At 49.4% G+C, this 26,190-nt stretch overlaps 2 protein-coding genes across 7 annotated transcripts; one reads left to right on the plus strand and one right to left on the minus strand.

The window, feature by feature from the left end:
• Positions 1–3,157: 3,157 nt before the first annotated feature.
• On the minus strand, positions 3,158–9,299 carry LOC110089431 (uncharacterized). Of its 6 annotated transcripts, none has more exons than XM_020812504.3 (6): positions 9,157–9,299; positions 8,285–8,425; positions 7,084–7,177; positions 5,521–5,680; positions 4,493–4,645; positions 3,158–4,305 (listed from the first exon to the last, which is right to left on the minus strand). In XM_020812504.3, exons 2-6 carry the CDS (start codon positions 8,410–8,412, stop codon positions 4,133–4,135), a joined length of 708 nt encoding a protein of 235 aa, XP_020668163.3. In that variant the 5' UTR covers positions 8,413–8,425; positions 9,157–9,299; the 3' UTR covers positions 3,158–4,132. The 6 variants fall into 6 exon arrangements, with proteins under 6 accessions (XP_020668163.3, XP_020668165.3, XP_072838642.2 ...); XM_020812506.3 differs by having other exon boundaries at positions 8,285–8,421; positions 9,157–9,294; XM_072982541.2 differs by having other exon boundaries at positions 9,177–9,281.
• Positions 9,300–9,309: 10 nt separating this feature from the next.
• STUB1 (STIP1 homology and U-box containing protein 1) lies at positions 9,310–25,967 on the plus strand. Its single transcript, XM_072982536.2, has 7 exons — positions 9,310–9,921; positions 16,715–16,913; positions 19,594–19,759; positions 20,568–20,658; positions 22,307–22,363; positions 23,110–23,226; positions 24,887–25,967. The coding sequence occupies exons 1-7, from the start codon at positions 9,664–9,666 to the stop codon at positions 25,010–25,012; spliced, it is 1,014 nt and encodes a 337-aa protein (XP_072838637.2). The 5' UTR covers positions 9,310–9,663; the 3' UTR covers positions 25,013–25,967.
• Positions 25,968–26,190: the final 223 nt, after the last annotated feature.

A 26,190-nucleotide genomic window follows, 5' to 3' on the forward strand; every position in this document is an offset into this window, starting at 1 on the left:
CCGAGTGCTCTCTCTATATATGTGCAAAAGTAGCATCTATCATCAAACTGGGCATGCATGCGTATGTGCCCGCGCACACACACACACACAGATCGGACAGGCTGATAGATCACAAAGACACAACCCAGTCAAAGCTACAGCATTTACCAATCCATGTAAGAAAGCAACAAGTACCCCAACATTGGTCAGTTTCCTACATTCTACCAAAATGTGCATAATAATAAATAATGGTGTGCCAGCAAGTGATTTTGACTTACAGCCACATTTTTCAGAGTTTTCCAGGAAGAGGGGAAATTTAGAGGTGCTCTACCCTTCCCTTCCACTGGGGGGTGCTCTGGGATGGTGCAGCTTTGGCCCAAGGCTACCCAGGCTGGCTCTTCTCCCAGAAGGCCCAGTGGGGGAATTGAACTTCTGGCTCCACAGCCAGAGACCTAACCCACTGAGCTTTCCACCCAGCCTCCGAAATGTGCATAAAACAACCTTTAAAATGCTCAAATTTTCTCCAGGACCAATTATCTCAACACATTTTGGCAGATTCTTACCGCCATCACCTCATTTTTCTCATCTACTATGTGAGGGGAAACCCCCCCCTCAAGAATATGGCTTTAAATTCCTACTCTTTGGGTTCACCAGAGAGAAAGCAAAAATCTCGGTGGTAGCAGCGGGGAGATGTCTCGGGCTTCATAAAATAAGTGAAAAACAGAGAGGGTCTGGACAAGGCAGGGACCGGAGGGGGCTTTAATTATCTCAGAGGAAAAAATTACTGGAGCAGAAAAATCCAGGCAGCACAGAGCAAAGCCAGAAGGCAGATATTTGTGGGTCACAGCAGTGCGCGCTTCTAAACGCCGGCACCGAAAAGGGGCTGTGGATTTCTATTAAATCGGAAGATACACGAGCCATTCCATTGCCAAGGGTTCAGAATTAAACCAGGTTGAACAACCCGGATCATCGGTTGTTAACCTGTGATCGGTCCCCCCACCCCCCGTGGGGCCACGATGTCCTCACAGGGGGTGCGTGAAGGCTTGTAGAAATGTTATTATTTTTTTGCAGTTAAAATAGAAAGAATGGAGGAATGAAAGAAAGCAAGACACGCAGCCATTGCTCATGTAGATGAGAATGGAGTTGAATGAATTCAAAGAGCTGGTCTTAACCTATAGAGCCCTAAACCGCTTGGGCCCAAGCTACCGTATTTTTCTATGTATAAAATGACACTTTTTCCTAAAATAATTAAGAGGAAAAATTGAGGGTCATTTTATAAAAGGTAGTAAGGAGGGGGGAAGGGATCAAAGCGCTTTGATCCCTGCTGTCCCCCTCCACTTTTTGCAAAGAAAGTGGAGGGGGGGAGCAGGAATCAAAGCGTTTTGATCCCTGCCTTCCCTCTCCACTTTCTTGCAAAGAAATAAATTTTGGGTTAGAAAAGTGGGGGGTGTCTTATACATGAAGGCATCTTGTACACTGAAAATACGGTATCTCAAGGGTGTCACTTGCTCAAGTATTAAGGAACGTGCTCAAGTATTAAGATCATCAGGGGAGGCCTTCCTGTGGGTCCTGCCACCCTCACAGATGTACAAGACAGGACCTTCTCTGTGGCTGCTCCCAGACTCTGGAACTTCCTCCCACTGGAGGCCAGCCTGACCCTATCTTGGCTCTCCTTCCGCAAGCAAAGACCTTGCTCTTCATTCAAGTTTTTCCTGAGCAACTGGTTGCCTGAGTGGGTTTTTAAAAATGGATTGCTGTACCTTACTGCTTTGAATGTGTTTTGGTATATTTTAAATATATAAATAGTATTTAATTCTTGTTAACATGTTCCCAGATACTTTTCTATGTTATTAATAAACACACTCTTTGATAACACAAATTCAGACTTAGAATGAAGACGAGGAATAAGTCCCTTTCCTGCTTCCTCGGCGGGCGACCGTTGACAGAATCGGGGAAACCAGCAGAGCATGTCGGAAGACCCTTTGGGCAAAACTTTGGCAGACGAGAAATGCGTAGGAGGGGCAAGCTTTCACAACGGAGGTGTGCCTCCTAGTGGTATCCAAGTGGGGGATGCACTCCAGGTAACTCGAGTCAGCCAGCCAAGTCAGGGAAACCAACCATAGAGGGGATGGGGAGCAGGTATGGGAAGACACAGTCCTATGGAACAGTATCTCACATGTACATATTAACAACACAGGTAACTTAAGGGGAAACTGTGTAACGGAACGTCAGAAGGAACGGGGTTACCTTTGTCAACTGTATTTTATAATAAGAATGATTTTAGAACTTCGCAGCTGGAAGGGACCCTCTGGATCGTCAAGTCTAGCCCCTGGCAAGGAGGCATAAGTGGGGAATCGAACTGCCAACCTCGGCTTTCCAACCCAACCCTCTTTTACATAAATGAGAATGTAGGGTGGTCCTTTCTAAGTGCCATGGAAGGTTTAATTTCTCCTGTTCATCCCTCTGTATAACCCACATCTACTTAGCCCGGCAAGATTCTTCCAGCTAAATTTATTCTCTTGTTCACAGCTTGGCTAGTGGTGGCGGGCGAATTTGCCCTAGAGGGGAGGGCATCTGCGAGGAACATGGGGGGGGGGAGATGATTGAAGGGCTGAGCACAGTCTGCCTCCAGATTTCCCCCTCTGCAAATGCCATCCCCTTACACAGGGTCCATTTTTCATCCAAACGAGTTTACTGCTAGTTTTGAAGCCTCCCTGGGGTGATTATTTTATTTATTTATTAGAAGTCCTTACTTATTTACAGCCTAAAACAATGGGTGAGCGTGAAAAGGTTTTTTTAAAATTCTTTACCAACACACAAAAGCCCTTTGTTGTTGTTATTATTATTAAAAGCCTCCATTCTTTAAAGCAGACCAACGACGCAGCGGACATAATTTTTTTTTAAAAAATTATTAATTCATGAACCAAAACAACTAGAAAGCAGTTCAAGCAGAGGTATTTCATTGTCTTCCTTGAGGCGATCACGTCCAGCCCTGCAGTTTCAAATAATAAAAGCCATACGGAATAATAACAGTCTTGTCTGGCCACAGACTAGAGTCCAATGATTTGTCATGATTACTCATCAACTATGTAACATGAAAAATATTTGGTTTGCAGCTATTATGGGAAAACTGTCTCGTAGTCATTTGACGGACAAGAGAAAATCAAGCCACATACAATTTTTTTTCCAATATGACATTAATTTATTCAATCTGTTAATGACAAAAAATATTGATATTATGTTTCCAGGTAATTATAGAGTAGAATGGCAGGGTTAATTACAGTATGAAAAAGAATGACTGGATGGTGTATTTAGTGGTTTTCTCTGGATTGTTATCCATAAGACCGGAGGTTGTGACCGCACATGTAGTTGTTAGGGGTGGAAAAGGCAACTGGGAAGAGGTATTTGAGATGTCCTGTGATGTTTAAAAACTTGGGAAATAATTAGTTTTTAAAAAGGAGATGGAGCCACATTGACCTCTTTCGGGAGGAAGGAGGTATTGCTACAGGAAAAAGCCCTTCTCATCAACCCCTTTTTAAAAAGAGGGTTTGATCGGCAGGCTTCAGATGCTTCTCGCACTTATAGATGCTGCTCTGTAAACATCCTCCATGAGTACAGCTGTGCTTTGCTGAGCTTATATTCGGCTAAGGAGCACACTTAAAAATAACTGTGTGTTCACCTTGATGTATAAAATCCCCCCGGCTGCAGGCCAGGGCTGTTAAGGTAGCATGGGCTAAACTGAACTGCGAGGGCCAGCATGAGTAAATGCACTGAATCAAGGATACTTCTGTGTGACTTCCATGAATCAATTGATTCAATGGGTCTACTCCAGCGAGGACTCGCCGTTAGATCCGAGCCCTTTGTTTTCCCCCATGAAGTGCCCAGCCTCCACTTAATCTGCTGGCTGAATTTGGGATGCAGCAGATGGATCGTCCTGGAGTTCCAGGAGGAGGGAAGCCAAGGGAGGGCCAAAGGCAGGTCTATCCTTTCTCCTGTAGGACTGCTGCATCGTTTGACCCACAAGTGTGGGGCTCTTGAAAGGCCTGAGACAGAAAGTCTCCCTTGCTATGACTTCTACGCATATGCCAGCTTCAGCTTTTCTGCACACGGAAAGATGGGGGTTGGTACAAACCCCGTGGGGGTCTGGAAGCCTTCATTCCCTCCTCGGTTTCTTTCTGGCCCGATCCGCTTCTTCAGGGCCATGGCCTGCTTCCTCCTTCTCCACATCTAAGTCCTGGAGGGAGGCCACCTGCAGTTTATCAGCAACAGCCGAAGCCCAGAGGCACCTTTCGACCAGGTGAGGTGTCCATGTTTTCCTCTCGTCAGCTAGGAAACATGGGGGGGGGGAAGGTATAACCTCATAAATAGAGATCTTTCTCAACCTGAGGCCAACATCGCCCTATTGGAAGTGACCTAGGGGGCCCCCAAGACAACAGTAGGTGGGCGAACCCCTAAAGTGGGCTTGTTCAAAGCCGTTGCTACTTTATTCTAGAGACAAACCTCCCCTTCTTACCTCTGTTCAGCCTTTCCACACAGCTCTGGATTCTATCTAGATAGCATAAGTAGTGCTTCAGGGTGTACCGAACGGGGGCCAGGCCTGGAATGGACTCCACCGCTTCATCGGCCATAAATGCCGCTGTCTTTGGGGCTCCTGCAGCCAAGATAGCTAAGACACAAGCAAAGGGGTAGGGCGTCAGGGAGGAGAGCAAGCACGGAACTGTGTACGGATTCAGTAACAGACCTCTCCATGGGCCAATGAATGCAGCCCAATTCCAGGCCTGGGAAAACCTAATTTTTTAAAATTTTAATTATATTAAATGTTTACTTTTATTTTTTTTATTGCATTGTATTGTAGAGAAGGATGCCTGTATCTGTGGGGAATTGGTTCCAAGCCCCTGGGTGGATGTTGAAACGCATGGGTAGTAATGAATGCTATACATAGCATGGTAAAAGAAAAATCATCCAGAAATAAGTATGTTTGTCTATTACCTGAACTGGCCACTAGACAATGTCAGAGACCATGCTCTGTATTGTTCAACAACAAAAATGTATTTTTTAACATTTTCAGGCTGCAGATAAGTGAAACCACATATACTGATATGGCAGATATAAGGATTATACTGGACTCCACTGGTCCCCAACCTTTTTAACTCCATGGACCAGTTGAGGAAGGTGGGGCACCCCCTGTGCTCGCGCACATGTGCAAAGGAGCTGGCACATGCACACTGGCATGCATGCACAAAGGAGTGGGGGCGCTCACGTGCAGGTGCAAAGGGCAGGGGACACTCGCGCTGGGATGGGGGGCACTCTCTTGTGCGCATCCATGAAGAGGCTATGCGGGGGTGAGAGTGTGTGCAGGGTGAGTGGGAGATCTGTCGCTGCAGCCCAGTCCACAGACCAGGATTGGGGACCCTTGCTGTACTTTACTTTTTTTTTTAAGTACAATCCACTGAAACCCCGCAACCAGGATGACTCCTAGGAAGAATATCAGAAAATGAAGTTAAGAGAACAACCGTCTAGAATCTTTAAGCCTTTCTCCACCTGAAGCTGTAGCAGGTCCCACCGCCTTGAGCTTGCTCAGCTCCTTCACAGCCGCTGCGACGTCGGGAAGAAGCTCAAAAGCCTTTCTGGTGCAGTCCTCCACCGTCTCACTGGCATTTGTGGCCACCAGTTGCTGCAGCCGAGGACGAAATGTGCCTCTCTGGAGGGAAAGGAACGGCCGGACGTTATTTGCCTCTGTGGCTATTTGGGTGTTTCTTTGACAACTAGCCAGCCTTTCTCCCACAGCCGGGATCCAGGCAGCTCAAGATACAATTAAATAACAGTGACGGGCTTAACGGTGTCCAACTGGGATCCAAAGCTGACCCTCTAAGGTTCTCCATGACCCCATAATTAGGTGCATCCCCCAGCTTTTCCTGCACCTCATCCATTTCTAAAAGATTGGAATGTCTCTCCCCCAAGGTTTATTTATAAACTATAAGAGCTTTAAGCGAAAATTAACCTGCAATTTTGGATCCCAGCCATTTCTCTTTGGACCCAACCCACCACGGAATCATGGGTCCCAACCCGCTCTGAAGCTGAATCCTGTCTTCAATCTGAAAGAGGCTCCCCGCCCTCGGATGAAGGCCTGCCTTTAAAATATAGGAATCTCACACTACATTGGACTTGAAAAAGCCACCTCCCTAGTCGAGGCAGGCAGAAAATATGTACACCAGAGCCCCACTATCGACGGGATTAGTTTCCACTGATTCACTCATCCACGGTCTGAAAATATTAAAAATATTTTTTTAAATCCTAGAGATACGTACAGTTCTAAAGATGAAATGAACAGAACTGGCCACTAGAGGGAGCCAGAGACCAAGCTATATATAAAACTTGCAATTTAAAATTTAAAAGCCCATTGCAATGCATTGAAAACCGACCATTTTGAAAACCCGACGATCAGCTGTTTTGATCGTCATAATGCGAAGAATCGGTTCTCGAAGCAGGGAACCGATCATCGCTAAGCGAAAAAAACCCATCTAAAGATCATTTTGTGATCACAATTGCGATTGCAAAAACATCGTCGTGAAGTGGATTTGTCATTATACGGGGTAATCGTTAAGCGGGGCACGACTGTAATCTGCATTTTTCAGCATCGGGGAGGAGGGGCTTGGAAGTGATCCCCCATAGATCCAGGAGTCCTCCTGTTTAGCTGGAGGGGGCCAAGTGCCACCATCCAGATGGTGCTGAGCAGATGTTGCCAACACACTCAATGGTGAGGAAAGCCGGGAGTGGCCATCCATCAGCATCAAGAAGACAGCGCTTCTACCAACGGGAACCAAGCAGGAAATATTTTATTATGAATTGAGGAAGTGCCCAGAAAATTTTTGTTCTCTCTCTCGCACGCTACTGATGAGCCCAAGACGGCTAGTCACGAAGAACAGTTTTGACTGGCCAATAAATTTAGTAAAAGTACTAAAACAAAAGCTGCTCCGAAAATGTCAAACACATCATTAATGTTCCTATCCATAGAGATAGAGACCCGAAGCAGAATCTGACGGAGCAAAGGTTCGAACCCAGGGCTTCGAATGACTTCAGTCACCACCTGCTCCTGTTCCTTACACAAAGCTTCCATTCCATCAGCTTCACCAGCTCCTCCTTCGTCAAGTATTTTTCCTTCCGTTGAGTAACAGCCCCGGGCAGCTCCTCTTGGTACCTGTCGGGGAGGGAAGGGGAGAAATAAATGGCATCGCTTTAAACAGTGCCAACAGTTCCCTCCTGTTACTACTTGATCCTTATTCCTCTATTTTATTTTCCCTGTCTTTATTTTTTCATTAGAGTTTTATCTTCCCATCTTGAACGGTTTTATTATTGTTGTATAAATTGTTTTTAATGCTATTTTACTGTAAGCCGCCCAGAGTAGACGTTGTCTAAATGGGCGGGGTATAAATTGAATGAATGAATGAATGAATGAATGAATGAATGAAAAGAACAGGGAGAGAAAGTCTTGTGGATCCTTTACAAACCCGAGCGGTCATCAAAAGAACTGCATGATGTAAATTTGAGTCTGCAGCTGTTCATCAGGTCCAACCTCTAGGTATAAGGGTACCCTGGGCAAAAGGTGTGTGGGCAAGGCTAGTGGCCTAGAGATACGTGGCTTACGGCAGTAGTTCCCAAACCGTGTACCACGGTGCCACTGGGTGTCACCAAACACAGCCAGGGGTGCGATGGGAAGATGCCCGAATTTCCTCCAGGTTTCAGTCTCTACTTTACAGGACCTCGCCAAGGCAATGAACCCAAATAGGGCCGGACACTTGGACAACTCCTGTAAAGTGCAGATTAAAAACCGGACTGGATTTACAGCACCCTTGAAACTGGAGTTTTCCTCTCAACAGTCCACAATTTTTCATTTTTGGAGGGTAAAGGGGAAATGTCTCAGAAAGTTTCCTTGTGCCTTTTGGAGAGTTTGGAAGCAATTTTTAAAATTTCTGGTCATTCGTGGGTACAGGAGGGGACTTTTTCAATAACACCCCTCCCATACAGGTGCCACGGGAGATGTGGCACTCAGGATCCAAGGACGTGCCTGTGTGCAAACCCCGAACCTCTGGAGGTTGCCCACCCCAATCTTTTAGGGTCGTAAATTAGCTCCAACTCAACGAAACCATCTTGGAGAGAATAATAGAATCACAGAGTTGGAAGGGACCGCAGAGGGGCCATCGACTCCAACCCTCTGCCATGCAGGAACTCCCATCAAAGCACTCCCATCAAAGGAGGACAGCGCTAACGTGCCACCGCAGCCGAGTACAGCCTTGAGCATGTCTACCATTTATCCAAGAGAAGAAGTTTCGGCTGCTTGCGTCCTTTGGCCTTCACTGCGTCCTGGTAAACCTCCAAAGCAGCCGTCCAGTAAGCAGGATCGGAGGAGCTGTAAAGGCCTCCTTCTGGCACCATCCTCTCGAGCTGCCTGGGAAAGAAAGCAAATGCTGAGCGTGGGATAAGACAGGAGGCCTGGGACGCCACAGGGGAGGAGGCATGATCAAGAGGCAGTAGGGTACAGTGGTGAGAGGGCTCTGAAGAGATTTGAGAAGACAGAGGTCGAAAGTCTCCATACAGCCACGAATACTCAATGCATGGCCTGGGAGGAATACTTACTCTCTTATTTTTGACCCAGTTCAGAACTTTGGGTAATGCTTTTGGGGCTTTCTAAGCATCAAATACTGAGGAATGGATCAACAGTCCCTCCTCTCCGTGGCTTGCCTAAGGCTGCTGGCAGGACAAGTAATCCCATCAGCCACACACTGGCATGCATGAAGTCCAGGTACCTCCAGTTGCATGGTATGACAGACTGGTGCCCCCTGCTTTCTTCCCTACAACGCGGCCTACAACCCAACGCGCCTCTCCGTCATAAACAAACCACCGCCAACCAATCAGGAAAGAGAGGGAAAGAGAACCCTCCGCAGAGAGGCGGGGCTTTCCTTTCATTCCAAGAGCCGCCATTGGCTAGTCCTGGATAGACGGACAGGTGCCTCGGCCCATCAAAATGGCTCCTCGTCCTACCAACCCCCCCTTCCCCCACAGGCAGCCTGCGAGGTTGTAAAGAAAGCAAACCCCCCCCCACACATCCCCCCAACTTGGAGGCCCCTCCAACCGCCTCGACCAGTCTGGGGGGGGAGGGGCAACAGGGCGGGGACCCACCTGAGGGGGCAAGAAATCACCTCAGAAAACCAGCGCTTTCTCTTTTTCCTGAGGAGAAAGAAAGGGGGGGGGAAGAGAAACGGCGGTTTCCCTCAGCCGCCCATCACTCCTCCATCATCCCACCCCCTTCCGCGAGAGGCCCCTCCCCCTCCGCCGCCTGAGGCCTGTCGGGCCCGGAGGCCTCCTGAGGCGCCGGCGCCGCCCCGGCCGGTCGGTCCCTCCTTCCCTCCCTCCCCGCCTTTGCCTCCGCCTCCCTTCCCCGCCTCGTCGTCGTCGGTCTCCCTGGTCGCCGCCTCCTCCTCCTCCTCCTCCCTTCTCGGGGCCTCTCCTCCTCCTCCTCCTCCTCCTCCGGTGGAGGCTTCTCGGTCGGCGGGCGCTCCAGGCCCGAGCCGGGCGGTGGCGGTGAGGCGAGGCCGGGGAGAGCGGTGCCCGCCGGGCTCCTCCGGGCGGGCCGGCGGCGGCAGCGGCTGTTTCTGCCTGGGAGGCGGCAGCGGCGGCGGCGGCGGCATGAAGGGCAAGGAGGAGAAGGAGAAAGAGAAGGAGAAAGAGAAGGAGAGGGAGAGGGAAGGCGGCGGCGGAGGCCCCGGAGGAGGCGGCGGGGGAGGCCCGGGGTTGCCGGCCGGCGGGGGCCCCGGGCTGGGCGGAGGCCTGGCGGGAGGCAGCCCGGAGAAGAGCCGCAGCGCCCAGGAGTACAAGGAGCAAGGGAACCGGTTCTTCGTCGGCCGCAAGTACCCGGAGGCCGCCGCCTGCTACGGGAGGGCCATCGTGAGTCCCCCCCCCCCCCCGGGGGCGGAGAGAGGGGGTGAGGGGTGGTGGGTATGTGGGGGGGGGGAAGGACTATCATGCCCAGTAGCCCCCCAGGCCAGCTTCTTTTTTGAGGGGGGGAAGGACACCAACTCCCAGAATCCCCTGGCCAACTTTATTTTGTGGACTACCACTCCCAGGCTCCCCCAGCCAGCTTTTTTTGGTGGACTACCACTCCCAGGCTCCCCCAGCCAGCTTTTTTGGTGGACTGCCACTCCCAGGCTCCCCCAGCCAGCTTTTTTTGGTGGACTACCACTCCCAGGCTCCCCCAGCCAGCTCTTTTGGTGGACTACCACTCCCAGAATCCCCCAGTCAGCCTTTTTGGTGGACTACCACTACCAGGCTCCCCCAGCCAGCTTTTTTTGGTGGGCTACCACTCCCAGGCTCCCCCAGCCAGCTCTTTTGGTGGACTACCTCTCCCAGAATCCCCCAGTCAGCCTTTTTGGTGGACTACCACTCCCAGGCTCCCCCAGCCAGCTTTTTTTGGTGGACTACCACTCCCAGGCTCCCCCAGCCAGCTTTTTTGGTGGACTACCACTCCCAGGCTCCCCCAGCCAGCTTTTTTTGGTGGACTACCACTCCCAGGCTCCCCCAGCCAGCTTTTTTGGTGGACTACCACTCCCAGGCTCCCCCAGCCAGCTTTTTTTGGTGGACTACCACTCCCAGGCTCCCCCAGCCAGCTTTTTTTGGTGGACTACCACTCCCAGGCTCCCCCAGCCAGCTTTTTTGGTGGACTACCACTCCCAGAATCCCCCAGCCTGTTTTTTTGTGGACTACCACTCCCAGAATCCCCCAGCCAACCTTTTTTGTGGACTACCACTCCCAGAATCCTCCAGCCAGCTTTTTTGTGGACTACCACTCCCAGAATACCCAAGCCAACATGTTGGGTTGAAAGTTGTAGTAAAAAATAAACAAGGAGTGGTGACACTTCTAAGGTTTGAAACGACTGGGGGGGGGGAAGGCAGGGCTTGGGTCTGGCTCTGTGAGTAAACCAGAGTGCTTCTGAGCATGGGCAGAGTGTGCTGCTGTTCATGGCCTGTCTTCAGATTGGGGGTGAAAGGGGGGGGTTGCCTGAGAGGCAGGCAAGGACTGTGGTTGCCTTTAGGCCTGGCTGTTGAAATTGATTTGAAGGGAAAGGTGGAGGATAAAGGTGGCTTCAGAGCATAGACAGAGTGCCTTGATGGGGGCCAGTCTTGGTTCCTGTGCAGGCAGGAATGGGCATCTGGTGGCACTCCAGATATTGGGCCTGAGTTGTTGTTTGTCCTGGTTGCCAGCCATGCTGGCTTGGGCTGATGGGGCTTGTAGTCCAGGAATATCTGGAGGGCCACTGGGTGCCCACATTGTATGGGAGTGGGAATGGAATAGGATGGAGGAGGGAAAGGCATCTGAGGGTTTTGCTTGGATCAGGTCTGAGAAAAGCAGGCGTTTCCGAACATGGGCAGAGTGCCTCTCCTTCTGAGTGAGGAGGGAGAGGAACGACCCACTGGGCAGAGGTCACGCGCCTTCCCTTCTCTGTTTTCGACTGAGGGTAAGAAGAGTTGAAAGGCTGAGATGGGGACGGGACGAGGATGCCATGCAGCCTTCCACTGAACAGGCCCAGGTGCCACCCAGGGCTGTGGGGGAGGCAGGGCCGTTGTGGCAGGCATGGGTGCTGCGTGCCGAGGCAGCTCATGGCAGGAAAGATTTGGGGTGGGGCATGGGGCAAACGGCTGCAAAAAAAGGATCCCGGCTAGAGATGGGCTCTTGTATTCGCATCCCCGGGAATGGAGGCCGGGCAGGGAGCTTCCCCGTTTAGCTGATCATGGTTGGCTGCGTGGAAAGGTGAGGAAGAGCTTGCCGGGCTCCTTCCGCGATTGGCACAGCGAAGACAGAGCTGAGCGCCACACGCCGAATGGTGACTGGACCGGCCAATTTTCGGGGGAGAGAATGGATCTCCGTGGAATCCGTGGTGCCGCTTTCCGTATTCAGATCCTCAGGGATGCAAGTACAAATAGCCCATCTCTAGGATCCACCTTTCTCCTCTAAGTATACAGATCACACATAGCTGAATGGATAGATTAGTGAGTTACCTATCTGGCTGCAGGGCCAGAAGTTGGGAGTTCAGTTCCCCCAGGGTGACTCTTGCGAGTAGAGCCAGCCTGGGTGGCCTTGGGCAAACTGTACACACTCCCAGGGTGCCCCCAAAGGAAGGGAATGGGAAACCACTTCTGGGTATTCTCTCTACGTGGAAAACCCTGAAAAGGGACACCATGAGTCAAAATTGACTTGATGGCACGTGATAATAATAACATAATACATCACACAAATGTATATGTATACAAATAGGGATCCGTCACCCTCAGGCCACAGAGGGTCCCCTGACATACGTTGAGCAGCCCTTGCGCTCCTCTGCTGTTGAACCCACCCCATCCCACACCCTCCCTGGCATGACGACTCCTAGCTTTCTCCTTTCGCCAGCAACCACACAACAGTGCCCCCATTGGGATATATTGTCTTTGTTACTAGTACTGCTATTTATTTGTGTTATTTTCCTGCAAGACCGAGTTTCCACTTCCAGCACAATGAGTTAGGAAAAACAGATAAAAAAAGAATAAATTATATTATTAGAACACATTTAAATTAGAATACACTAATTATAGTGGTTAATCAGAGTAGACGGAAGGAATCTGAGTTGTTTAGTCAACAATTACATAAATCAGTTGATTTTATGTGTCTGCTGTTATTGAAACTAACAGTTACATTAAGCAGTTAAAAGCAAAGCAATAAAAATGGACAGCAGGCACCCATTAAAACAAGCTTTGTCAGCAGCTAGTCAGTTGCTAAACCTGGTGTGCCTGACATGCACACACACACACTTCTGCACTGTATTTTGTGTGTGTGACTTAAATACTCTCACCTTATTTCTCCCCTGACTTGCTCTGAAGGTTATCTCAACCTTTTCACAACCTCCCTGCAAGGAAGATTAGACTAAGGGACAGTGACTAGGCCAAAGTCACTTACTTTGCTGATGAAGGGGAGATTTGAATCCTCATGCAGTCTGTCCCATGCGCTTGACTGTGGAACCAGCAGAAGGTGGCAGAATGCTGGAGAGGATGCAACACTGAGGAAGGAGGTGGCAGGATCTGCCTGATATTTTAATTTGCATTTCTCCAGTGTCCACATGAGACACATTGGAGCTGTCCATCCTTTAGATAGGATGTGACTTAGCTCCGTCAGGTCAGGAAAGCTTCTCCAAATTATCTAAAGCCATGAGTTCCCTGGGTGAAAAACAGAGAGAGAAAGAGAGAGATCTGCTCAGAGCCAAAAAGGCACTGCAGCCAAGCATTTGGGGATGCATGCCAGCTATTCAGCCTTCAGTGGTGCAGCCAAAACACATTCCAAGCAGGAGAGATGAGAGCTAGGGAAGTCTAGTGGTTGTGTATAAAAAGCCAGGTCGCTATGTGGAGAGCTTCCATGTTCAGGGGCAGTATTCTGTGAATATTATTTTTATGGAAAACAGTAACCGAAGTGGGCTTTTGTAGAAATCAGATTGTGGGACTAGAATTCATAGTCCTAGTCGTATATACGGTATATAAGTATAAAAAATCTGTTGGCCCAAAAAATTAACTTCTAAACCTTGAGCAAGACTTTTCTTTCGTTAGTTTGCCTTTTCCAACTGGGCGCCTTCCTAATGTGCTGGAATACAGCTCCCATCATCCCACTCCACTCAGGTGATTCTAGATGGGGAGAATATGAGTTGTAGTTCAGATTTCTTCTTTTGGGAGTGAGGCTTGAGTGGCAAAGCTTCTGCCACTCCCAACCCCCATTTAGATCTTTCCTGTGCTTGGTGACATTCGGATCAACTGTCACCCTCTTGATTCTCACCCGCTCCCCATCATTCAGAAATCAGAAGTTTTCTTTCTTTCTTGGACTGCAAATCCCAGAATCCCATAGCCAGTATAAGTATTTAAAAAGTTGCTACAGTACTTCAAAAAGCAGCTTTCCTAATCAGTGAATCTAATAGATGATTACTTCACTTTAATACTCTGCTGTGCACTGCTTCTCTGTTATTAATCCCAATTAGTAATCGATAAGAGAAATTCTGTGTTCAGACCTTTTAAGTCAGCTGAATGTACGTGAATGGTTCTGGCAGGTGCAATCCAGAAAAATAAACTTTCCAGGCCCTAGTTTTGTGTGAGGAATGATCCTGGCCAATACAAAAGGATTGTCAACTGAATTAGGGATCTGATGTCTGAAACTTTTGAACATTCAAAAAGATGCTTACGAGTCCTTGCAGTTGTTCCTTCCCTTCCCTGCCCTCCCTCCCTTCTTTCTGGTAGATAATTATCTCCTCCCCAAATACCTTGAGCATGTCATTTAAAACTTGGTCCTGTTTACCTCGTCCCACTTTTCAGGGCTTTTTGCCTGTGAAGGTGGAAGCAGGCGGCCTGGTGAGAGAGCGCTGACTTGGCCGCCCCCTCTCGCTGTCCTAGAACCGGCTTTTGGCCAGCTCTCCAGGCTAAGGTCCCGCCTTAGGAATTGAATGGAACTCTTGAGCTGCCAAAACACTCCCCAGTGGCCTATCAAAAGCAATTTCAAACTGTTTCTTGAAGGCCTTTCGATTAGACATGGGCGCGAACCACCAGTTCATCAGTTCATCCTTTGGATGAACAGGAGTTCACCGGTTCCCAGCCCCGCCTCCTCTAGCAGGTGCCCACTAAGAGGCAGTGCCCAGAGGAGGCAGGGCAGGGAAGCTGGAGCATTGTGCATGAGTGGGCACCCGCCAGAGGAGGCAGGGCTGGGAACTGGCTAGCACCTATTTGTCCGAAGGAGAAACCTGCATGAACTGCTGAACCAGCGGTTCGTGCCCATCTCTGGTCCCAATCCATGCAACACCTTTCACCACATGGGGGCACAAATGCAGAAATTACAGATTTCCCCCATAAGAGCTGTGTTAATTTGTGCCAGCAAAATGACACAGAGCCCTATAGTATCTCTGAGGCTGAAAGACTGATTATACCACATGCTTTCATAGTCTACAGGCCACAGAAGCTTGTGCCCTAATCGGTGTGTTAACCTCAAAGGCACCACGTGACTCTTTGTTCCAAATTAAACTTGCACTTTGGTTGCTTGCTGTAAATAATCTATGGAGCAAGGGGAGCGGGGATTTTGGCCCTCACCCCAGGATCTTTTGCCAGTTGTTGGGTTGGGAACGGCCATATATTTGGCTTAAAAAAAAGGGACCCAAAACACTATGACTGTCTTAAATGAAGATTACACAGAAAACATGGTAGGTCAGTGGCTGTGAATCACGCCAGCTAAGCTTCCAGGTTCAGACTTTGGCATTCTAATTTTGGGGGTGGGGTAGGTCAGTAGATCACAGCTATGCTGGTTTTATAGGCTGTTTGTGGGCCTCTGAATGGCCATGATATGTGTGGGGATGGGAGATGGGTGCTGAATTACGTAGATTTCAGTCTTACCCTTTTTTGCAGATCTGTTTTTGAGCCTGGAAGGTCTTGATAAGTTCTAGATGGGTTGTGGATATATGGGGAACGGTCCCCATCACTCATTTGGCCTTCCACTGTTTCTGGCTTAACGCCTCCCTGGGGTTTGTTTGTTTGTTTGTTTATTCTATATCCCGCCTGTCTGGTCTTGCGGCCACTCTAGGCGGCTAGAGTGTTGTGGAAACCACTTCCACATTACCTTGTTCCTTATCATTTGGGGACTGCTAATTCCACAGATATCTCTCCTAACCATAAAGCTCTTTTTGTGAAAGGCTGATGACTTGATTAGAGAACTAGATTGTCAAAATGACTCTTCTGGAGCCCTCATCACTAACTCGGCAGCTCTTAATTTGGCCAATGACTGTAATTATGCAGGATTATACAAGTAGAAAGAAATGTCTTTATGAGACTTCCTTCATAACTAGTTGCAGGATCTTGCCCTCTTTTCTGTCAGATCAAGAACAAATGCTTCTCCCTACCTCTAATCAATGGAACCAGAGTCAAACCCTTTGTCCCAGTTCACTCATCCAGTTGCATCACAAAAGGCTAGCATTCCCCATAGCTCCTTTTCCTCTTCCAGATTCCTTTCCGTGCTGTTATTAAACAACTGGAAGTGGGTAATCCGTGCTGATTTCCTTCCGGTCCCTATCTACCTTCTGCTCATCCTTTGCTTAGATTATTGAGAGCAGAGCTGGTCCTATCATGAGGCAGAATGATGGAGTTGCCTCAGGCAGCAGATTGGGGGCCGTGTGATGGAGTGGGGGGGTTGCCCTCTGGATCTTTGCCGTCTGTTGGGGGAACAGTTTTGTGTGTTGCACAACCTGCTGTGTGTCCTACTAAGTGGCTACTCTCAGACAAGGTTGAAAGTGCCAGCAGATGAGGGACCCATGGGCCTCATCGTGTCTTCAGAGCTAGAAAGAGGATGCATCATCATCTCTGGACTAAAACTCCCAGAATTCTCCCCCATCAGGTTGGGGTGTTATGGGAACTGTAGCCCAAAAAGTAATTTCCGGGGCGCTGGAGATGTTGGATTCCAACTCCCAGCAGCCCCACACTCTGCCTGGCCAGCAGCAAAGGTGTTGTAGTCCAACGTATCTCAAGACCCAGGGGTTCCTTGGAGCTACAGCAGGACTCAGTGGCCAGTTTGTCCAGTTCCTCTCCTGGGCAAGGCTTTTCGGATGGAAGGAGCCCGCTTAGCCTCTGTCTTCGGCAATGAAACAGACCTCTTCTGGTCCCCCTGCAGGCCTCTCCTGACTCTTGTTTTCTTCCAGAACCGGAACCCCTTGGTGGCCGTTTACTACACCAACCGGGCCTTATGTTACCTCAAGATGCAGCAGCACGACAAGGCCTTGGCGGACTGCAAGCACGCCCTGGAGCTGGATGGCCAGTCGGTGAAAGCCCACTTCTTCCTGGGCCAGTGCCAGATGGAGATGGAGAACTACGATGAGGCCATCGCCAACCTTCAGAGAGGTAAGCCGGCTGGCCTCTGCTAGCCTTTGGGGGTCCCCTTTCCCAGGGGATGTGATTGGATGGGTGCAGCTGAATGGATGTTAAATTGCATGCTTTTTTTTACAGTCTACCATACCTTCCCTTTTTAAAATTTGAGAACAACCCTGTGAGGTAGGATAGGCAGCGTGATCCCCACGATTGCCCCAGGGTCACTCCTTGAACTTCATGGTCCGGTGGGGATTTGGACCCACAGCTTTCCAGTCTGAACCACTGTTATCAATTAGCCCCAGATCTCTGGAGGGCTGCTCCCACGATTCCCCCATTTTTTTTCTTACTTACAGTGAATTGCTTTTTTAACTGAAAAAGTTCCCTGTGTTCTCTACTGGGGCCTATGTTTTCCTAGGATCTTTTAAAAAATTAGAATTGTGAGAAGACCAGTAGGTGCTGGGGGTTTCTAAGAAACCCCCTGGAGGGCACAAGGGGACTTCCTGTACCATTTTTAAAAGCTTTTAAAAAATACGGGAGCATGAAGGGGCTGAGGAGTGGTGCGTTGCCCACCCTTTTGGGGCCACATGGTTGTTTGCACATGCTTTAGAGCAGGCACACTCTGCATCAAGGTGGCTGCCCAGGATTAAGAGACATCAATGGGTTGGGTGAGGATGAAGGGAGAAATGGTACTTCTCTCATGCAGGAGGAACTGGGAGTGCATGGCCTGGTAGTTGTGGTTCGTCTGCAGTTCCCATAATTCCTCTCTGTCAGCTGTACTGGGAAGAACTGGTGGGAGTTACAGCATTAGGCGGAGTCGATGTTCCACTTCCCAGAGCTGCGTGAGATATTCAGCACGCTCCCCGTTGTTCGGCTGAGCAGCCCAGTTTTCCTTCTGTCTTATTGGTTCCTACCTCCCTGCTTCTTTGCTGGGCAGTTTCTGAAGTCAAAAGGAATCCTGTCTCGTTCACTCCTTGGGGAGGACAGCTTTTCTTTTTTGATGTCTGTTTGAGCCAGGGAGTATTTCATTCGCCAGGTGTCCTTATCTGGGGAGGGATGCTGGATTCTAGCTTTGAAGGGTTCTAGTTGGAGTGAGTCACTCTTGTTGGGCATTCCTCTGATCCATGGCCAAATAAGGCCTCTCTCTCACAAATTTCAACTTTCTGTCCTTCCTGCTTTGCTCAGAATTTGGTGCCCCATGTGCAAACTCAGGATTGGGTGTTTATTAGAACAGGGGTTCTCAGTCTTTGTTACACAAAACGAACAATATAGCAAATACTTGTCCTGGTCAAACATAAGTGTCTTGACATATCAAGACACCTTGTTGCAAAATCGTCCGTAGTTCGGTCCCCCGGGGGGGGATAAGAATATGAATACAGGTCCCTGGGAAAACTGGACCCTCCCCTCCAAACCAGCAGGTTCCACTTCCTGGTTCTCCAACAAGCAGGTGGGACGATGAGTCTCCCTGCTCAGGCTGCGTGGGGAGCCAAGGAAGTGCCGGCTGGGCTGCTTCCCGGACAAGATCGATGCTGGTCATGTGAGCGCTAAGTACAGTAGATATGAATACAAATACCCCATGTCTGGTCACCACGAGTATTAGCAAAACAATGTGAGGTCTTTGCCCAAATAAATGTGTGATTTGCCTTTTTTTAAAAACCTTGTATTTTGTGCAAAATGCTGGTTTTTGAGCACACACGCATGCTCACACATTCTGTGAATTATCTAGGAAAGGGTCCCAAAATGTGCAAATCACACAAATCCCGCTCTTGCACTGCTGCTCAATAACTACAACAGTTATGAGGTGTTCTGTTCTCGCCTGTAAGAAACAAATGTGCAAGAATTTGCATCCTTTACTCTCTGAGGTATTCGACTTCACCCATGGGATTACACCGGTAGCATTTCTCCCCCCCAAAATGTGATTGAATTTCTGTTTTGGCTTTTAGGGTTTGTCATTGTGCTTGTGCTTGAATTTGTGGATCAGAGTCCCATTTGGAAAATGAATTGCTTGCTTGGTGAATGAAACCAAAGAGCCCTAGCGGTCTCTGTCCAGTGGCCTGGATCCCTGCCCTTGCTCTCTAGGGCTTCCGAGAATGGAAATCTAAATATCTATTCTAGAGGAATAAAGGTTGAAAACGATGAGGTTGGAACAAGCCAAGAGCAAGCTGTGGGTTTTGCATTTTGGCTTGTTCTGAAACCCTGGTGCAAGGAGACCAGATTTCTTCCAGTCTGGGCATGGAGGAAATGGCATCATGTTCAAGTTTAGGTGGATACTTCTGTTCTCCTGCTTGTGATCCTACCAAGAGCTTGAGAAGGGGATGAATTCACCAGTCCATTTATGCAGGCTAGCTTATTCACATTGTGGGAAACACTGGTTTTCTGTTTCATTTAAACCGACCTGGTATGTTTGCAGGCTATAATCATCACCCTCATGTGCTGTCAAGTCAGTTCTGACATGGGGACCATTTTCAGGGTTTTCTAGGTGGAGAACGACTCAGAAGTAGTTTCCCATTCCCTTCTTCTGGAGTCAGCTCTGGGACTGTGCAGCTGGCCCAAGGCCACACAGGCTGGCACAGTGGGGGGAAATCAGGCTCCCGACCCCTGGCTCACTGAGCTGTCCTGGTCCCCTTGAATTAGGTGCGTGCAGAGTTAGGAATCGCTCTTCTAGTTCTTTCTCTTGACACAGCCTCTTTCTGTTACCTCCCCCCCCCCCAAACAGCTTACAATTTAGCCAAAGAGCAGCGACTGAATTTTGGGGATGACATTCCAAGCGCTCTACGGATCGCCAAGAAGAAGCGTTGGAACAACATTGAGGAGAAGCGGATCAACCAGGAAAACGAGTTGCACTCATATCTCACCAAACTCATCATGGCAGAGAAGGAAAGGTAGGCAGGAAGCGGGAGGGATTTCTGGAGGTCCAGGCAGCACAGACAGCCCTGGTGGGTGGGCGCTTCCTTACATTATGATCATCGTGATAACTTGGTGTGCTTCCATGGGTGCAGACCACTTCCTGTACTTTTTTACAATAACGTGTAGCATGGCCTGTAACGCAAGCTAGGAGACTGTTCCCATCTCAGTCGAGGGCTGGAGGACGAGACTGCCAAAGACTATCTGTTGGATGTGTGGCCCTCGAAATACTTTTCAAACTGCATCTCCCATCCTCCCCCGCCTTTGGCTGTGTTGACTGGGGCTGATGGGCATTGCAGTCCAGCACCCCTAATAAAAAGTCACAGTTCCCGCATTCCTGCTCCCAAAGGACCCCCTCTGTTTGGGGGAAGCTGTGAATTTCGGGCACTGAATACCCCAAAAACATAAAAGCTGCTGTTAATGGATGCCTCTAAGAGCCATCGGGCACGCACACATTTTTGGATTTTTTTTCCTTCCCCTTTCTCTTCACGGAGGGCTGCATGCAGTCCATGCCCAGCCATGGTTTCAAAGGGTCGATGAGCCCCCCCACCCCCGGGTCAGACACATTCCTCCTGTCTGATGTGACGGGCAGCTCACAATGCGGGCAGCTGCTTCAAGTGCAGTTGAATGATTTGTCCATCTAACTCATGGGCTCTTCTCCACTGACCTGTGATTCCTCTCACCCACCCCTTGCAACTTGTGGCCATTTCTAACACCCAAGACTTTAGTATTCCTTGCTAGCCAATATCTGCATCTCCTGCTCATTCCCCTTTGCTTTCTCTGCAGGGAGTTAGAGGAATGTCAACGAGCCCAGGAAGAGGAGAACATGGATGAAAGCCGGAGCCGGGCACAGCTGGCCAACATAGAAGCCAAACACGTGAGAGCCCTCCTGAACCTTTGACCATCCTGGGCCTCATGGATTAGGGCAGGGTCGTGCAACCTGTTGCCCCCTGGCAGAATCTGGAAGCGAAGTAGAGTCAGGATGGGTTAGTATTGGGATGGGTGGCCACCCAGGAATGCCAAGGATCTCCAGGCAGGGCTGAGAAAGAAACAACAGCTGCCAGTTAGAGTTGACAATACAGGGCTTCCCAACGTCCCTTTGATGTCAGATTTCCACTTCCACCAATCCCAGCCATTCGTGTAATTCTGTAACATCCAGAAGACTGCAGTTGCCGCAGTGAAGAGCCCTGGGAGAGTGTTTTATTTTGGTTCTCACTACCTTGCATGTTCTCCCCTTAGGTATCTGTGCCTGTGGGCAGAGCTTGTGTGGGTTTGGGGGATTTTTTTTTATTTTTTATTTTTGCCCTTTAGTCCCAAATCCCTCAGCCAGCCGAGATCTGCCTCTGGAGCAGATTTCCAGGTTCTGTGTCTGTTCTGTGCCTACTTTTTCCAAAGGCTGTGGAAAACAATAACGAAGAGAGTGCCATGGACAGGGGCTGCCCTGCAACAGGCAAGGCCATTTGTCCATACAGTCCATTACTATCTGCCTCCTTGGGCTTCTAAATGTTGCTCTCAGACCTAGCCAGCATGATAGCTAGAGGTGAAGGATGCTGGGAATTACAGTCCAACATCCTCTGGGCAAGCACACTGCCCAACCCCCTGCCCCATCTCTTCTGATAGAGCAGGGTTTCTGGTCTTGGCAGAGCCATCATTGAACATAGAATCCGAGCCATCCTTGGAGTTCCTTCCCCTCCCGAAACACCTTGCAGGCAAAGTGAGGTCAGCGGATCGGCCCTGTCCACAGGAGCACCTGGTGAACTTGCCTTCCTCCTGGGCCTTCTCTAGCAGAGGGAATCACAGGAAAGATAAAGAATGTCCGAGGGAAAGGCAGAAGGGCAACATAAGGAGAAGCTAGAAGAATGTGAATCCACTTCAGGGTTTAGTCCACACTTCAAAGGCAATATCAAAGGTACTTTGGACTTCAGTACTGTGGACAGCTCCTGTAAAGTTCCGACCAAAAAGTGGGTTCATTTCCCCTGAAAATTGAGTCAGGAGCCCCCATTACTCCACAGGCAGGCAAAGACCTTTTTCTTCAGGCAGGCTTTTCCTTAATAATGGGTGATCTGAGAAGGTTTTTAATGGATTGTTGTCCTCTGTTTTAAATGCTGTTTAATCTTGACCTTCTTTACCACTTTAATATAGTACTTGTTTAATTCTTTTTTAAATACAGTATTTGTATACTTACTGCTTTGAGCTTTTAAATACTGTTTTAATGATGTCAGCCGACTTGAGTTCTTTTGGGGAGAAAGCCGGGATAGAAATATTTTAAATAAAATAAAATACAATAATGGTAGCCCTCCTTGGCTTCTGTCGGCTGGGGAAGGAACAGAGGCCCAGCACAGCAATCTTAACAGCAATGCAGGAGGCTATAGCGGAGAGAGACTGTTGGCTGCCTACGGGTCATTCAAGTAGGGAAAAGTGTATATTTGCACTTTTCTGGAATGTTTAGGTAACAAAGTGTCCCATCTCCAGAGGGTACCCGGGGATCAAAGAAGGCTCTGCTGAATATCTTATTTGCCTTTCAGGAAAAGTACCTGGCAGACATGGACGAGCTGTTTTCGCAAGTGGATGAGAAGCGGAAGGTGAGGGCGTGTTTGAGCCAGGCTGCTGTTTGGGGGCACTGATTTGTACGGCCTCGCTGTCCCATGGACCGCTTACTTGCTCAGATACAAAATTCCTTATTTGAGGGCCTCCTTTGGGTTCCCACTTTCCAAGCTGAGATGCTCTGTGATCTGGGTCCAGGCCTCTGGGTAGCGAGCAGGAGGTGGAACCCCCGTCTCTCCATTCCTGAAGTCAGTAGCTTGGCCTGATGCCCCAACCGGGTGTCTTCCAGAGCTTTAAATGTGGTTGGTCACTGCAGCCATCAGTGGGCCAAGCTGGTTGATAGGAGCCAGATCCTAGAAGAAAAACTGGCAATACTGGGTGGTATGTGGCCCTCCAGATGTTGATGGGCTTCCAGTCCCATTAATCCTGGCCCACAGAGGTGGGCAGGAGGGACGCTGGGCATTGCAGGACATGCAATAGTGGGCTCTAGTTACAGGAAGCCAGATTTCGGTTGAATGCTAGGAAAAACTTAATAACTGTGAGAGCAGTACTACAGCGAAACCCATGACCTCGGGAGTTGGTGAGCACTCCAGTGCTGGAGGCATTCAGGATAATCTTAAGAAAACCACCTAGGAGATATCCTTTGATTTGTATTCCTGCATCGAGCAGGGGATTGGACTTGATGGCCTCATAGGCCCCTTCCAAGCTCATGATTCCATGAACATCTGAAGGACCGCATTTGCATCATCTAGGATCTCTGAAATTTCTCTCCCCTTCGAACCAGAAACGGGACATCCCTGACTACCTGTGTGGGAAGATCAGCTTTGAACTGATGCGAGAGCCCTGCATCACACCCAGTGGGATTACCTACGACCGAAAGGACATCGAAGAGCATCTCCAGGTAACTACTCCAGAGTAATTCGGGCTGTTGTGATAAGTGTGAGGCCACTGAAATGGGTGCCCTGGCTTCCTGATCTGGGACAGACATGGCTGCCCTTCTAGAGCTGAGCAGTTCCTTTGAGGAAAAAGCACGTTTCTGTGTCCGGAGATTAGAAGGAAGGGGCCAGTACCCACCTGAAGAAATCTCAGATGCCAAGGAAGTAGCTGAAAAAAGAAGTCAGTGTCGGGAGGACACAGAAGGAAGGGGGCGTCAGTGGCAGGATTTTCTAAAGCTACATGATTTAGACACATCATTTAAAAATGCAGTTCACACAGAGAAGCTGGAGACGTGGATGCTTTTAAACAGGGCTATGCCTTGCGTTGCACAGGCACAAAGTTAGCCCCGGTTGTATCGTATTTTGGCAAAAAAGGGTTTCTCTTCTGTTCCTTTGTTCTTCCCTCCGTGCTGCCCCAAACCTGTTTTGCCTTCCCGTGTTCCGCTTTTCAAACATGGCTTTCCGAGAGGTCCTTTGGGCTATTTGGTAGGACAAGCTGGATACCTCTTTCCTGGTCTTGGGGCTTTATCCCTGCCCTCTTTACAGCCATCATGGACAACCATCTATATTTCTGCAAATACAGTTGTGTCATCTTCTGGTTGCAGCATAAGGTTGGAGGGCAGGGTTTCACTTCACTGGGGCTTATTTTGGTGGGTCGGGCTTAAATGACGAGCATCCTGAAAAATCCTACTAGGGCTTATTTTCAGGTTAGGTCTTATTTTTGGGGAATCAGGGTCCATGTTGTGCAAGCAGGAGTAATTCTTTCTAGCCCTTAACCTTTCCCTAATCATAAAATGAAAGCATATGAGCCACATTGCTCAAAATCCTGTTGGGAGTCACAGAATGTGGAAGAGCAATGACACAAGAGGCGTGTGCGGCTTTGCAGGCTGTCTGTCATCTGCCTAGTTGTGGCCTGGTTGCACAACTGGTCGTGTCAGACAGTCTCCAAAATGTGGAGCCCCCCTAGGCAGTTGCCCTTTCACACATGGCGAAGCCCAAGTGGATTTTGGCCTGAAGGAACACCCCCAAACTTACTTTGACATGGAGTCCCATGAAACTCAGGAGGACTTGCTTTCGAGGTTTAGAGTCAGAAATTGCTCGTTCTGCTACCAAAATTATAATTGTATGTTACTCTAGATGCGTGAAATAAAGAAACTTAGTGGGCAACAGATATATCTCAGGAAAAGGAAGGGATTTAAAAAGATGGAGGAATGCAAGGGTTGTACATCTGCAAACACAGAACAAACTGCCCTGTTTTTTCACAACCGCTACAAACATGCTTCTCCTGCCAAGAATTCTGGCTGTTGAGCTATTTCCGTAAATCCACATCTTTCCAAACTTCTAGCCCATTGTTTGATGTACGCAAGTGAAGCGGTCATGTGAGCCAGGTCACTAATTGGGCTAAAAGGCTCGTTGAAGGTGAAACCAGATCCACCAGATTAACCCTTAAGATGCTACACTTGGAAATTGTTGTAGTAAAAAGATTTCAGTGGCCTGCAACTGAGGCTTAGGAGAGGCGTTTCAGTCTTTCCAGAGTCTGGGGGGGGGGCCAAACTGCTAGCTCCTGATGCCACGCTCAAGGCTGACCCTTTGTCCACTGTACTTTCTCCTCTGTGTTCTTCTTAGCGCGTCGGCCATTTCGACCCGGTGACCCGAAGCCCCTTGACCCAGGACCAGCTGATTCCAAACCTCGCCATGAAAGAGGTGATAGATGCGTTCATATCCGAAAATGGCTGGGTAGAAGATTACTGATGACTGGAGGGTGCGGTGGGTGAAAGGCCGGGTCGACTCTACTGGATCTTTGCAGCGTTCCCGGCCGCGGTGGCGAAGGCTCACGGCGGACTGCTATGGACAGCTCTCGGTACTTGCGGGGCCAGCCTCATGCCTTACTCTCTGTCTGTCTGTCTGCCCTTTCCCGACCTTTGGTGCCCGGGCTGCCTGGGCTCCCTCAGGCCCATCCGTCCGATGGCCGCCTGGCAAGCCAGGAAAATCTCCCCGGTCCCTTTCCTCGGCCTGCTTTCGAGCAGCTTTCCGAGAGGGGCCGAGACGAGGCCTCCGCCCTGGTCTCCGGTGGCGTTGGAGGCTGACCCTGGGACAGAAGCGAGACGAGGAAGGAGGTCTTGAGCGGTGGTTTCTGAGGGCTTGGCTGGGCTGGAGCGCCCTTCGGAAGCCAGAGCAGCAGGCAAGGGGTCGATGCGCCAGCACCCGGACCCACACTGGCCCTTCTGCACCTTTGCGCCTCCCGAACACGCACCTTCTCCGTCGCACAGCGCTGCTGCCGCTTTGGAACCCAGCCTTTTTGGAGACCCCAGCCTCAGAGAGGCCCGGTTCCCTGCCCGCCACCATCCCAGCTCCTGGGCTTGGCTTTCCGCGGTTGTTCCTCCCCCACGCTCCAGCCGTAAGGTTTTCGTTTGGTCGTTCCACTTTTACGTCTGACCAGGATTATTTTGGTCTGTGTGTCTGTTTTTCTTGGTAAATACAGAGCCACTTTGGCAGAGGTGGGTGGAGTGAGCACTTAATAGAGATATATTATTCTTCTGTAGCCGTTGACTGGAATTTGAGTTTGTTTCAGGCAAGTGGGTCACCTGTTTGTGTGGGAAGGTGCCAGAAGGAAAGCTGAGTTTCTAGGTGGTTTACTTTACCCATTAAACCACTGGATGAAAGGGTGTTTTTTTAATTTTAATTAAAACAGCCTCCTTGAATAACAGCAGCATCTTCTGAAGCATTCTTTGGTGTTGCAGAATATAGCTTTTCTAGAAGAGAAGGGAAAAAAATGGCATGCAAGCCACCTAGTATTTGTAAACTCTCTGCAACTCGGGCATGCTGGTAAATAAATGTTTGAGCAAGACAATTAAGCGGCAGGGCTGTTTCATGGCTGCAGGGTTGGGAGGCTGATGTGTAAGGAGTTGAAGGGAGAAGGTGAAGACTGA

This window comes from Pogona vitticeps, chromosome 13 (genome assembly GCF_051106095.1).
Source record: "Pogona vitticeps strain Pit_001003342236 chromosome 13, PviZW2.1, whole genome shotgun sequence".
In the NCBI taxonomy this organism is placed as follows: Eukaryota; Metazoa; Chordata; class Lepidosauria; order Squamata; family Agamidae; genus Pogona; species Pogona vitticeps.